General features: G+C 39.8%; 1 protein-coding gene across 8 annotated transcripts in view; it reads right to left on the reverse strand.

Annotated features, from left to right (window-relative positions):
• Positions 1–6,092: 6,092 nt before the first annotated feature.
• The window catches only part of APBA1 (amyloid beta precursor protein binding family A member 1), a 1,810,703-nt gene continuing 1,801,626 nt past the window's right edge, over positions 6,093–15,169 (reverse strand). For all 8 annotated transcript variants that reach the window (XM_044064359.1, XM_044064355.1, XM_044064360.1 and 5 more), the window contains 2 exons: positions 9,617–9,757; positions 6,093–6,518 (listed from right to left, as the gene is read on the reverse strand). In XM_044064359.1, coding sequence (XP_043920294.1) covers positions 6,447–6,518; positions 9,617–9,757 — 213 coding nt within the window. In that variant the 3' untranslated portion in view covers positions 6,093–6,446. The remainder of the gene's footprint in view (positions 6,519–9,616; positions 9,758–15,169) is intronic.

Raw genomic sequence — 15,169 nt, forward strand, 5'->3', positions numbered from 1 at the left:
CATGAAAAGACAATTCGGGAGTTGCTCTCTATATTAACTTTCACAAAAGGACCAGCAAATGAATCTTCAAAGTCTTTGTAAATACACAGGCAAGTTTTGTTGCTGATTACAATTTAATGTTGCTGAAACTTTTGATATAACATACTACAAATGCAAAACAAACGACAGCATTATAAACTCAAAGCAGCAGTAAAACGTATCTAAACTCTGTAAGTTAACACCAGTTGTGTAGACGGATAAAGCTGACTATGGTCCTGGCAACTTGGGTTCAAATAGTGTCACAAGCACTTGGTGATATAGGCAGGATGGATGGACATGCCAATACAGGGGGGTCGAGGGAGATGCATGCACTTTGGGCAAACTGAGAAAACCAGAGAAATAAACTCAATAGTGCTGCCTGAAGGTGGTCAGCTTATCCTGCTGACATCAGTCCTTTGTGGAAGTGAGGGTGGTTCAGTGCAGATGGCCATTGCATGTTCCACCCTCACAGTGCTACTTGGCTCACACAGGGTGGGTAGTGAATTAGAAGAAAACCCTTTCCAGCCAGCCACAGACATGGATTAACATTAGCATGGGGGGGGGGGTCAGCATATGGTCAACTGTGGGGAAGCCAAAAAGAAATGCAAAAAAAATAAGTCCTGTAAATACAGGCAAAAGCTGCTGTGCAGTCTGTACAAGGACAGAATCTGAATTATTCTACTCTAATTGTAGTTTTACTTCAGTGTTAACAAGGCTAAAATGATTTTTATACTTGTTTTCAATTAAATACTTTACTAACAAAACAGGTGATAAAATGGGTAACGTAGCATATATCACATCTGAACACTACGCAAGGCTTTGTGATTTCATCCAGCCATAATCATTGTTTTTCACTAAAGACATATTATAAAGCAACATTCCAGTGCAGGTGTCTGTCTCAGAAAGCACTATGTAGGCTTATGTATCAAGATTGATACAGATAGACTGCATACTGCACCAGAGCTGTGTTTCTTGTTTTAGATTATGTAAACTAAATAAATATATCAGCAGACTGTTACCTCCAAGCTAGATAAACGGAATGCAACACTGACTATTTTAGCTGCAAACCTGTGTTGATATCCATCATTACTCTAAAACCAATGTCATTACAGGGGACATAATCCACTATGTAATATACATCTGTATTTGTATTCACATATACAAACAACTTGGTAAGGCAAAGCACCCAAACTGAAATGATATCCTTTGCAAAATATTTCAAGACAGGGAACAAAATCAATAGAGGGAAACAAATACAATAACCAAAATGTTCCATTTATAACTAAAACAGGTAGACATCCTACCTACAACTATTCCTGATTTTACAGCCATTCTATAATACTGCGAATGACTAAACACTGAAAAAGTGCATGCATCAGAAGCACAAATCATCCTAATGACTCACCGTGGCTCAATGTTCTTACCTTTGTCAATGAGCTGCAACGTACAGAAAGCTATGCATAAGCCACAACGACAGATCTTGGAAGCTCATATGGCAATGAAGGAATATCACTATTTTGCATGCAATGAACTACTGCGGTCTGCTTCGTAAGCAGTACATACCTGTATCAGCTGTAATGTGTTTGAGTTTATGTCTATGTGATACTAGAGGCTACAGAAGCCATCACTAATTACACGGCTCTATTCTGCCACTAGTGAGATTATCTGCTGTACCGTCTATATATGAAAATAAATATTAGCACTTTTTTAACCTACACACACTGTATAAAATTGAGTTTCTGTGCATATGTGCGTGCACGCACACCCACACACACACTTTAACATACATACAGTCAAGATTCAACAATACAACTAAGTATACAAAGGACACAAGACTGTGGCTAGGATTCAGGAAGGCTTAGCATGGTGGGAAGCCTTCTGCTGAAAGTTTTCCTATCATGTTAAGCCTTTCAAATTCAGACACCACTACTGCTGAAGTTTTTCCATTGTGGGAGGGTGGTCTTGTGAGCATAGCTATGTGCTAATGTGGAAGTCCAGCTAAATCCTAATAACTCATGTGCTCTCCCCCAGAAATTTCCAAGGATTCCAATTTGCTTGGCTGAGCAATGCAGAGAATTGTCTGGCCAAGTAAAACTTTACTCTAAGCAGGAAAAAGTGACTGCCGTAAAAACACAGTGGTCATCCAGTCACTTATATGGTAGTACTCTAGGTGCAAGTAAGTTCAGTGAAGACATAAAGGTGAGAGGACTGTTAGTGTGTGGACCCATATCAGCACAGGCATGAATGAAGCTGCACGAATGTGTGTGTATGTGTGTGTATTTCTGCCTGGGCGGTCACACTAGAGGAGTTAGGTAAAGGATTGAGAATATATATATATATATATATATATATATATATATATATATATATATATATATATATATACACACACACACATATATATATATATATATATATATATATATATATATATATATATATATATATATATATATATATATATATATATATATATGCGTGTGTGTGTGTGTGTGCGTGCATGCTAGTGCATGTACGTAGGTAAGCATTTTCATAAGACTGACTGATTGTGCTGGTGGGGCTTGTTTGTTGATGACTGGAAGTTGGTGTATATGTCTTGGAGTGTGTGTGCTTGTGTGCTTCAGTATGTAAATGTGTGGGTGTGTGTGTATAAGGGGTTCCTTTGCTAACTCAATGTGTGAGCCACTAGGGAGAATATAAGCATGGTCATGTCTGACAACACTATTGTGCGCTTCATACAAATGCTAATGAGCCAATAATGAGGTCTTACTCATTGTGGCCATACCGGTCTTTGAATTGCCTTTTTGTCACCATCTCCCTAACTGACCAACCTGTACTGGGTAATCAGAGCAAACATTGATCTTTCTTCTGAATTCCAGGGAAATTAATATACAGTGATGTTACAAATAATAAAGCAAAGACTAATGTCATAGGCTACTACATGGACACTGTATAAAGGGTGAGGCTAGATCAAAACAATGCTGTCTGACTTATGCAAAGCATAGTGTGTTTGTGTGTGTTTCAGGTAGACAGCATAAGTACTGCATATGTGCTTCTATTTTAAAATATTTACTTTTTCGAGAACAATCAAGTTCCAAAACTGTTGTGTGCATTTTTATTTTAAATGACTTACATTGTGAGAGTTTTTTTTTATTTTAAATGACTTACATTGTGAGAGTTTTTTTTATTTTAAATGACTTACATTGTGAGAGTTTTTTTTTTAATTTTAAATGACTTACATTGTGAGGGTTAAGTCTCAAAACAATATAAAGTTGCATTCAGCTTTCAACGGTGGGGATATATAACATTTCTATTGTATGTGCATATGTGCATACGTGTGTGTATGTGTGGAACAAAGGTTGTGAACTTCTGAAAATGAATACACTCTTCTGCTGAATATGAAGTAAAAGACCACAGGCTGAGTGATGTGCATTCTTCAACACAATGAACAGCAATGTGTGGTCATTACACAGAGAAATAGCACTGATAAAATCTGACCATTTGCAGGCTCAGCCTGGATTACATACATAGTAACAAAACTAAAGTAAAATTAAAGGTATAACAGTACAGTGACATAACATGACATAGATGTAAAACAAATGTGCACACACGCATGCACGCACCCACACGTGCACACAAACAGAGGGGCATTATTTGGTGTTCCCAAACCTATCCAACATTATAATTGGCTCATTTGGACTCAAAAGTTGCATTATATGACAGAAGACAACTGTAGGAATGCAAGGTGTATGCTTTTCGAAAGGCTCTTTCACATTCTGTGCCAGAGTTTGTTTTAACACCGGGGAGAAATGATGTCCTTCACACTACTTTTTATTAATACCAGACTAGCTAACTTACTAGAAGTAACAAAACATTATACTTTACTCATATAAAGTGCTTTACAGTAAAACATGGAAAAACATAACATAATATACATATCTTTTATGTTTCTGAATGTTCCATTATGTGCAGCAACATGTAGCACGGTTTAAAAATCAATCCATACACACTTGGCTTCTCTACACTGCTACTAAGTGCTGTGAATGAAACTGTTGCTATTCTCATGTTGTTTAATTGTGGTAATGTCAATTCATGAAGTGTCAGAAAGGTTACCTTCTTGCACTAGGAAATGCTCTAATCACTGTATCAGCTTCATGAAACTGGTAACATGTTAACAAACAACAGTGTCAGTGCCAACATACTGTCAGACTAAGAGCACATGATCAGTGTGTGAAAAGTTCAAGCAGGCAGTCATTTAACATATTTAATATATTTAACAATGTACATATGCATCCTTTAGATTTTTCTCGTTTAGCACATCTTCTGTAATTTTCACCAGCATTTTACTGCAGACCTTTCCATGGAGCATTATCTCAAAATCATCCTAATGTGACCTCTATGCCTCACTCTCACAGTTCTGTTTAAGACATCACAGTTTGTTAGTGTGCAGGTCATGTTACAAATAAGAAACCTGAAACCTGAATGCTAGATTAAGCAATCTGTCACAGGAGACTACAGAACAGCCCAAAGGACATGACCCTCTTTCGACCCAGCTGTTCTTAGTAAGAAAAAAGAAACAGGAAACAGAAAATAAATGAAATCTTAACTAAATTGTTTCAGATTCTGATTTTTTTTTTTGCATTTATTATTTTCTAAACAACCAGTGTTCATTTTTCTTAATGCCTACAAAAAATCCTCTTCTCTGCCATTTTTTTGTGGTGATGTGAATGAGGTATCAAATAAAAATAAATAAGAATTCAATTGTAAACCATGTTAGCTGGAGCAAACCTAGAGAGTATTTTCTCAATATTAGCTTATAAAGGAATGTAAACAATTTGCTACACTGTTAAGCACTTATAAAGACTTAACGTGCTAAGTATAGCAAACACTAATGGAAATGTAGTTAGGGTAGTAAAGTGGTGCTGCAGTTCAGATCGTTGCCTCACAGTGCTTGCATCTCCAGTTCGATTCCCAGCTGTGGTGCTTTTTATGTGCAGTCTGCATGACCACCCTATATCCCTGCAGGTTTCCACTGGGGAATTTCATTTCCTCCTATATGCCAAAGTTATGCTGACAGACTGAACTGGCTAAACTGTCCACAGGTGTGTATGATGTGGGTGAGTATGTGTGCACATCCTATGATGGAGTGGCATCCTGTCCAGAATTTGTTCCAAGCTATGCGTCTGCTACTTGCTGGGACATACTCTGACTCCATGTAACCCTGAGAAGAATGAAAATGTTGAAAACTGAATGAATGAGTATGGTCCTTGTTGGTTTTAAGCCCTGGAAACATTCATTAGTTAGGCACATACTGACCCTTCCATATTAAGTAAAGCAAAGGGACAGAAACTGCAACATAATATCTGATTATTAAAAGGGAATATGATCAAGAAATGAAATAAAATAAACCTTACTTGATGTTTTGTACTGCAGAACTGTTAACCAATTAACCTTTAAGCAGTGGCCATTATAAATGAAAATTATACAATTAAATGCTATGATGTATAAATGTGGTACTGAATGAGATAAGCTCTTCCATAAACTACTTAAGTTTTTCTATATAGCTGCATATCATCATATAACTGAACCAGCATTCATTTAATGTCGTTTAATCAAAATAAAAAATGTAATAATGCAATCTGCCACATCTGAAACAGTTTTTTTGTTTTTTTTTATGTCAGTGCAAGTCTCCTCAGCAATTTCCATGTAGTAGTAGTGCAGGCTTACTTAACTCCATGGTTATTGTACCTCTGCTCTAGGAAATCCACACACACGCACACACACAGAGACACACAGACACGCACACGCACACACACACACACAGACACACACACACACACACACACACACACACACACACACACACAGACACAGAGACACACACACACACACACACACAGACAGACAGACACACACACACACACACACACACCATTCAACAAATGCTGCTTTAGCGATGTGGCAAACCACCATTTTCCACAAATACCACACAGTGCAAATGAAAACATTCTCATACCATGGTAAACATTTTACTGGGCAGTGCTCCTTGAAAAAATAAACACATTAAAAATGCATTCAATTTCTACTACCCATTTTATTCTATTCAGGATCATGGGAAGCCACAGCGTATCCCAGCAAGCAACAGGTGTAAGGCACAGAACCAATGCTGGATGGGACACCATAATATATAGGACAAAAGTAAGTAACTCTGTGGGTGATTCTCCTTTCTCCTCATCCTGCACCCCCTGACCATGTGTCTGATTATGCAATGCTTTACTTGTGAGAGACATAAGAAGTCGAATGAAAATGTTATGCACAACACACCTCAAGGGAGATCTGACAGACATGAAAATGCATCACTATGAACACAACCACAGATGAAGAGGCAAGCCCTCCATGCACACTGTATAAGGGATTATCTTCTCGCCTCAGATGTAGACAGGCTGTTCCTGAGCTGTTAGCAGCCTGTACATAGCTGCTGGCATGGTCTTCATATGAATCTAGGAGGACAAAAAAAAGTCTTCTGTTAAGCATTCTTCCACAGATAAAACAGGCAACATTTTTTTCATTTCCTTCATTCACTTACAGTAGTTTACACCATCAAAAGAACAGGCATTGACACAGCAGACATCAAAGTAGACTGTCATTAATCAGATCAGCAGGGAGGGGCATCAGCCAACCTGTGCTCGTCCAACACAGAGGAATCATTTAAAATGCATCTTAAACAAAAGTAGTCAAATTATGCTACTAGTTGTTATAACCATAGTTAGTGTCTCATGTTGGTCTAGTTATCCCTTAGAAGTTACGGTAAGCACTAATTGTTACCAGGAGAGGAACATCAGACAGGTAAAGTATAAATTGGTGTGTTTTGAAACCAGTATCAGACATTGTTATTTTAGTGTATTACAGAACATGGTAAAACAATATTATACCGTACTGTCTATGGGCTGTGCTAAGGTTTGCCAAACTTCCAAGTTATCCCAATCTACTACCATTTACCAAAAATTGACTATTAACTAAATGACATGGGTTCAAATACCATAACTTCTAATGGAGAAGTTGGGGGGGGGGGGGCAGGAGAGATTGAGCAGCATCTGCTCACATCTTGTTGGGAGAAAATGATGAACTCATGATCTGCAGGTGCATATGGCATTTATGTCCCTATGGTGAAGACTATGCAACTTAACGGAAATTATCTGATTTTAAGGGGGGCAGAGATAATTGTGGTCTTTTTTCACTTGGGGAAGTGACCAGCAGCCCCACATTACACCCAATAATTGACCACACTTTTGAACACTACATAAAAAGTGTGTGTGTGTGGGGGGGGGGGGGGCTCTGAGTAAAAACCAGTCTGACAATCATCCACAGTCACATGTGCACAGTGTCTGTGTCTGGGGGCTCTGGTGGTGGGGAAGTTACACCTCTTAATTTCAGCATACAGCACACTTTGTAGACTCACGTTCAGTGTGACTCTACACAGTAAACAGCAGTTACCTCAGCAGGCTGATAGCACCTCGTTAGTAACTCTAGTCACACTAATGACTGATTTGCTCCTTATACCATTTATGGTTAGGATAATGTTTGGCCTGCTTTCTACACTAAAACGTACGGTTACAGCAATCAGTATTCTACTTCTGGTTTGTCTAACACACGACTGTCTGTAAAGTTAACAGTCTCTCAAGTTTAGCAATCGCTATCTGAAATGCTAACGTCTCCTAGTATGTTATCAGCAAGCCAATAACATCTGATTATAACAGTGAAGTTTCTTGGCAGTTTAAGAGGGGATCCCATAGATGTCTGGGACCTGTGTATACCAGTCAGGCTGCAATTAAGAAGATGGGTTTTAATCACCTTCATCTAGTTTTCAAAATACATCTGCTCTATATCATCAAGACCAATGCGAAAAACTTCCATAAATCTGCAGCACCTGTTTTCAACATTTTAGTGGTTCAGTTTTAGTGTATGTACTTCTCCTGACTACTCCTTGCCCAACCTGCAAGTCATAAGAAAAGTGGAGGGGAACAAGCAAGATATACATGGGGCCTGGAAGGCTAGATGGTCTGGATAACAGAGGTAAATGAGTCCAAAAAAGATCTTAAAATATATAATGGAGGTACCATAAAGCATTACTTTGTAGTACAAGTCTGCATGTATAAAATCTGAAGCTGTAGGCCAGACCATAATGTACCCAAAACCAATCTTATCACGTGACAAAAGCTGGGTTTAAGAGATCAAAGATAAAGGCAGGGAGCTGCAAATAAAAGGAGTGACAACTAGTGGAATTACTTACAGGACAGGGTATCTGAACTGAGGTAAGTTTATTTTGACACCTGATATGCAGCAACCCAAAGATAAGAAAAATAAAAAAAAAGGATATAGCAGTTTCATGTCTTGCATACTCTAACATGGGGAGGGCTTACTGTACCAATAAAATGCCCCTAAATCTCAGAAGGTGGTGATAAATGGTATGACAGCAGACTGAATCATCAGGATTGGGAACACTGAAAAGCCTGCCTGTTGAGGAAGCACAAATTAGGTGACAGGGGATGCAGGCATGACATAGTCACATAAAAATAAATAAATACTAGAGCTGTTAGTCAGTTCAGCCACATGTGGGTTAACAGCAGCTCAGAATTCATCTGCAAAATCTAGGAATGGTCTGCAGCTACACCACATTATCAGAACCAGGAGATGCTACTGCACAGCTATTGCCTAGATGCATATTAGGCTCCAGTAATATGAAATGAATGGATTAGTTCATAACAAGCTGTCATGCACATTCAGTAAGGTGATATGCTGCTTCTTTTGACCCATTAACCTTCTTACTTACTTATTTTTATTATCTAGTTGACTTAGAATACAATCTTACAACTGTTTCATTTCACAAAATAAAAACTAACACTCAACTTCACAAGACGTGGGGAGAATTGAAACCTTACCATTACTCCTGCAAAAAATGCTGGATGAAATACAGTCATCATGAATATACAAATGTGCACAATACAAGCAAGGTCTATGTGTTCGAAAATGACTTGCAGCCACCTAATGGCAGACATCAACCAAAGTCCTTCCCTTTACCTCATATGTGTAACTGAATTCCAACTACTGAGTCAAATTAGATCATCAAATGAACCACTACAGCTCCATAAAAGCATAATTAAGTTCAACTAGACACAATGGGGGGCGTTCCCTAATACCATATACAACCAGGCAGACCTTAAAATACAAAAAAAAGGAAGCATGATTTTTGGCATGTGCATGGTGTGCAGAAACATTTAGACTGAAGCTGGGCCAGGATATTAGGATTAATCTACAAAGAAGGTATCCATGCTTATTTTTTTACATCAGTACTAGACAGGCAATACGCTATCGTGGGTAATGCACTCATCCTTGCTGTATAATAGATTAAAAAAAAAACTCTCTCAGGTTTTCAGCACCACTATGTTTAAACACATCATCCTGTGTGTACAAATATAAAAATATCCAGTTTTGAAAACATGCATCTTCTGAGATACACCAATTATTCTGGAAAGATCAGGTGTTAACAAAATAAACACATCTTATTAGAATGGCAACATGGTTAAGGTCTCAGATCTACCTCTCCTACAGCATTAGAGAGAATGTGAACGATCTTCTCATGGGGTGTGGCAACTACGCTCTGTGCATTGATTTCAATGATCCGATGGCCAACCCTCACTCCGCCACGTTCTGCGATTCCACCTCTCATGAGGCTGCAGATCTGAAAACAAAAGGACAATGAAATGGATACTCAGTACTTTTTAAAAGGCAATCTGGATGTGTGTGTCTACAAAGCCTGATTTACAATGTATTGTTAAAATGTGCCATATCCTATCATTTGGCAAGATTTATTTTCTTAACTACTTACTCATTAGTTTGACAAACAAGTAGTCACCAGACACAAGTGCTTGTTTTTTCAAGATGATGCTATGGATTGTTAAGTGATTTACACAGTCATGAAACATGCACACTGAGCTTTTCTCCCCTGGCCCCTGCTGAAAAGGGGCTAATCTCAACTGAGTCAGACCTTTCCAGTACACAAACAATTAGCAAACAAACAAGCAAGCAAATAAATAAATCTACAGGTCATTATCTAACTACAGTTATACAATACCAGACTAGATAGAATGCTGTTTACTAAAATCAGAAATTGCCCTACAAGTGCCAAAGGTTAAAGCTGAGAAGTAACTGTCATGCAATAGGGTTATATTCGCAAAAGTCTACCAGATGACTATAATACTTTGTTTCTCTTCAGCTGTCTGACTATCCAAACAATGCTAAAGTAGCTAGTAGAAGTCACCTCAAAAACCACTGAAATGGACCGTCTCCAATAGCGGCAGTGCTTCCAAGCAATGCAGGTTGTGCTCCTGCAAAGGGTTTTATCATTTGTTCAGTAACTACTGACTGTAATTAAACTTCCTGAAATTGTTTCATTTGGCTATAGTGTTACATTTGTAGCATGCACATGCAACGGGGCTGCAGTCGCCACTGTTAGTATATGTCTGTACCCCCCCTTCACCACCCTTTACTCCAAGTCAGTACTTCCCTCTAGACCTCCAGTTTTCCCCTCCTCTTACTATCCCAGTGTGTCACACGCCACTACAGTGGCCTTCTGACAATAACAACACCTATTTCAAACTCCCACTTGTTTCTTTTGCAAAACCTTGATAGAAAAGACCCATTTTAGTTCTACATACACATTGGGCTTGCTTACATTGTGTAACAACTTACCTCAACCAATAGTTTTCTGTGGGCCTCCTCTCCATTGTTTTACCAGTCTCAAATCTGGTTCTACCCCACTCCATTCACCCTTGCTTCCCTTGGGCTCAGTCCGCTCCCCTACCCTGCCCCCATTCCCCACCCACCCCCACTACCTCTACATTTATAGCAATACAGCCATGCCCTCTCCACATTCCCACCAATCCCAGCACACCCTCCCTCCCCACACCCCTATCTCTTCCCATCAATTCATTCCTTCTCAGCACACCCAATTGTAATATAGGCCCCTCCACCCCCTTGAATCTTTACAGCTACACACCTCTCTCTTCCAAACATTACTACACCTCCCTTATTATCCATCCTCACTATAATCTTCATACTACCATGCACAACCCCTCTCTTACAACACTATTCTTAACTCTTCTTCTAACCCTCATTTGTCTTCTTCTCCACCTCACATATCTCCCAAATTATACCTACTCCCCTGCCTATCACATCACCACCTCTCTCCACAAACAAGAACCCCTCTACTTTGACTACATCTCCCCCTATCTATACCACTTCAACAACCCTCCTCTTGCACAAAACACACTTTCTGACCCCCAACTGCATTTTTTCCTACTTCTCCCATGCCCCCCACACAACTCTCTCCCCTGCCCCCCTCCCAAAATCCAAAAATCCACTCCTCCTACTGTCCTTAATACTTGAGCAAATCTCTATCCTTCTTTCAAGTGATATTCACCCCAACCCTGGACCTCCAGCCCATCTTAATTACAACTCTCCCCCATCCCCACTATCCTCTCCCTGTAAGTCTCTCCTATTTACCACTATCATTGCCCAAAGCCACTGTAACAAGATACCTAGCTTCCATGCTTGGCTCTCCCACTACCACCCTGATATCCTAACCATCTCTGAAACTTGGCTCAGGCCCCACCTAAAAGACTCTGATATCACTCCTCCCAACTACAAAATCACTCTGATATCACTCCTCCCAACTACAAAATCATCAGAAATGACAGAACTCATAAAAAAGGAGGTGGAGTTGCTTTACTTTTCTCCTTTTCTCTCACAGTCATTCCCTACACCATCCCCATACCTGAATTTTCTACAGCTGAACTAACCCTGGCCCTCCTAAAGATTAATAATCATAAAAACATACTGATGGTTATCATTTACATCCCAACAGGTAACAATAGTCCAATACTCGAAGACATCCTTTTTTGGATTTCATCTAATATTTCCAATGGAAACAATTATCCTAGGGGACGTTAACATCAGCTGGGAGTCCATCCACTCAGTCTCTTCTCCCAATAATATAAACCTATATGTTTTTTTTTCTCAATTAGTTAACTCTCCCACCCATCCCAGCAAAGATATCTCCTCAGGCTCTATCCTTGACTGGATACTAGTTTCCCATCCCAACAATATCACTGACAGTGGCACTCTTCCTGACTCACTTTGCAATCATTTCCCAGCATTCGCACTCCGCTGTCCCTCCCCCCTACACCTTCAGCATAACTATATCTGCACCCATACCCTTACTAACTTCAATCCTCAAACTTTCTCTAACACCCTAAGACAAATAAACTGGAACCCCCTGAAAAACCTTCATCTAGACAACGCTGTTGCATATTTCAACTCCTCCTTCAATAAAATACTCAATAGTTTTACCCGCCCAAAACTACTACTACTTCTTTCGGCTTTTCCTGGTTAGGGGTCACCACAGCGGATCACCTGTCTGATCATGATTGACAGTGGAGTTTTACAGTGTTGAGTTGCCAGCCCGGCACCCATCCTTCCACAGAAGGCACACACACGCACGCACTCATGCCTAGGGCCAAATTAGAGTGTCCAATCCACCTACAGCATGTCTTTGGGATGTGGGAGGAAATCAGAGCACCCGGAGGAAACCCACATGACCACAAGGTGGACATGCAGACTCCGCACAGAAGGCACCCCAGCCAAGGATCGAACCGGAGAACCTCTTGCTGTGAGGCGGCAATGCTAACCACTGCACCATCATGGCAGCCCTTTTGCCCCCCCCCTCCCAGAACTAAAAGAGTAAAATCCAAAACAGCCTCTTGGCTTTCTAAAGATACCATTAAGTTCATGTACACCCGAGGTAAACTATGGAAACGTCACCAAAAATCTAAAACACCAAACTCTCTTATAGAATTCAAACAACTCAGAAATTTAGTTAAAAAAACAAATTGCCTACGATCGAAAATCTTAGTACTCTCCGCTCAAAAACAATCATAAAACTAACCCCCAAAAATTTTGGAGCAGTATTTCCACTCTCCTAAGCCCTGGTACAAAAGACAATCCTTGCCCTGACCCAAATTAACTTGACCACCTCATAGCCTCCAACTTTAACTCTTTCTTTATAAACTCAGTAACCAAAGTAACCACACAATTTTCCAAAAACCCATCTCCACCACCCTCGTCTACCCCTTTACAACTCTCTCCCTCCACCACAAATACTACTTTCCCCCTACTTTCTCTCTTAAATCTATCCCCATAAACACTATAAAAAACTTCTTTACAAATTAAAATCTTGTTCTAATGCCCCTAATAACTTACCTTCCCACCACCTTAAACTAGCTGCTGACAGCATTGCTCTCCATATCAGCATATTAATTAACCTGTCCATCCAAGAGTCCTATGTGCCCCTCCTCTGGAAAAAGGCCTTCATCATTCCTCTATACAAAGGAGGTAATAACACTGACATCTCCAATTTCCACCCCATAGCCATACTCTCCCCTATCTCTAAAATACTTGAAAAATACATTCACCTTCAACTATTACCTCACCTTCTAGACAACCATCTCCTAACCCCAACACAACATGGCTTTAGACCAGGCCACAGTACCAACACTCCTTTCATTCCTTGACAGTATCAAGCAAGCACTTGACTCCGATAACATAGTATCCTCCCTTTTCTTAGACTTATCCATGGCCTTTGATACCATCTCCCACTCCTTACTACTAGAAAAGCTGTCTAACCTCAGTCTCTCTCCTTTAACCATCAACTGGTTCTCAAGCTACCTCACAAATAGGCAACAGGCTGTTAAATGGAAGAACTCGACCTCCACCTATTTAGACATCCTTACAGGTGTTCCTCAAGGCTCAGTACTGGGTCCTTTACTTTTCAACATCTTTATATACAATTTCTGTCTTTGCATACCCAATACTAAACTCGTCCAATATGCTGACGACTCAGCTATCATCTCCTCTGCTCCATCTCTCCCCTCTCTCCTGCATGCTATTCAGGCAGCCTTTTTTAGTACCGGACTTGGATGCTTAACAATCATCTAGCTCTTAATCCATCCAAGTCCAAAATTATGATATTCACCCTTACAAAAAAACACCAGAATAGATAAAAACTCCATCATAACAAGTCATAATAGAACTCCAAGTGAACTAGTCTCCCATACCAAGCTTCTCAGAGTCATTATTAATGAACTCAAGTTTGATACACATCTTCAAACTAGCATTAAAAAATCTCACCAGAAGCTTGGTATGCTTTACCACCAAAGTTGCTTTCTGACCCCCTCCTCAAAGCATACTCTCTCCACAACCTATCTTCTCCCCTGTCTTATGTATGGCGCTGCCATCCTTACCAATCTCCAAGCCTCTCTCAAAGCTAAACTGGCATCCTACTACAATAAAATTGCAAAGTTTGCCAGAGGCGCCAAATCATCTTCACATCACTGCAACTCTCTACACTCTTAAAATTGGCTACAGCTTCTCCACTCTCTCTTTTATTCAAATCTCCACTGCCCACAAACTCATTTTCAAACCCTCACACTGCCCTTCTCTAGCTGTTACCTTCACTATGCATCTTCCTGACAGATCCCTCAGATCTAACAATCAAAACCTTCTAAAAGTATATAAATCATTACGCACTCCTGGCCAACTCCTAATGTCTTACTCCCTAGCACGGAAATGGAACTCCCTTCCTCCCCACACTCGAACAACACAACCCCCCTCTACCTTCAAAACCTTGCCTCATTCTTACCTCTCTTCCAGTTGGGAATGTTCCTGCTCCCACCCCTCCTAATCTATACCCCACACCTTCCACTTTCCACTCCACCTCCATCTTGTATTCCTTCTCCTACTCTCCTCCTCACTCTGACCCTACCCTTTCTCACTTTCTCCCTACTCTTTTATCTCCTACTACTTCTTTTTTCCTATAACTTTGACAACCTAAAAAAACATTATTGCTATCTCAAACTAAATTGTATTATCTCCAGTGTTTTTACAGTCATAATACTCTGTAAATTTCATAAGCAATAGTACATTGCATCATTTCTTTAAACATTGTTTTTGTAATTGTTTTTGTCTGTACCTTTGTATATGTTTTCACATGGAGCTTTTCTCTCCGGGCCTCCACTGAAAAAGGGCTCAATCTGGC

The sequence above is a fragment of the Protopterus annectens genome, chromosome 2.part2 (assembly GCF_019279795.1).
Source record: "Protopterus annectens isolate FY-2018-M chromosome 2.part2, PAN1.0, whole genome shotgun sequence".
Lineage (NCBI taxonomy): Eukaryota > Metazoa > Chordata > Ceratodontiformes > Protopteridae > Protopterus > Protopterus annectens.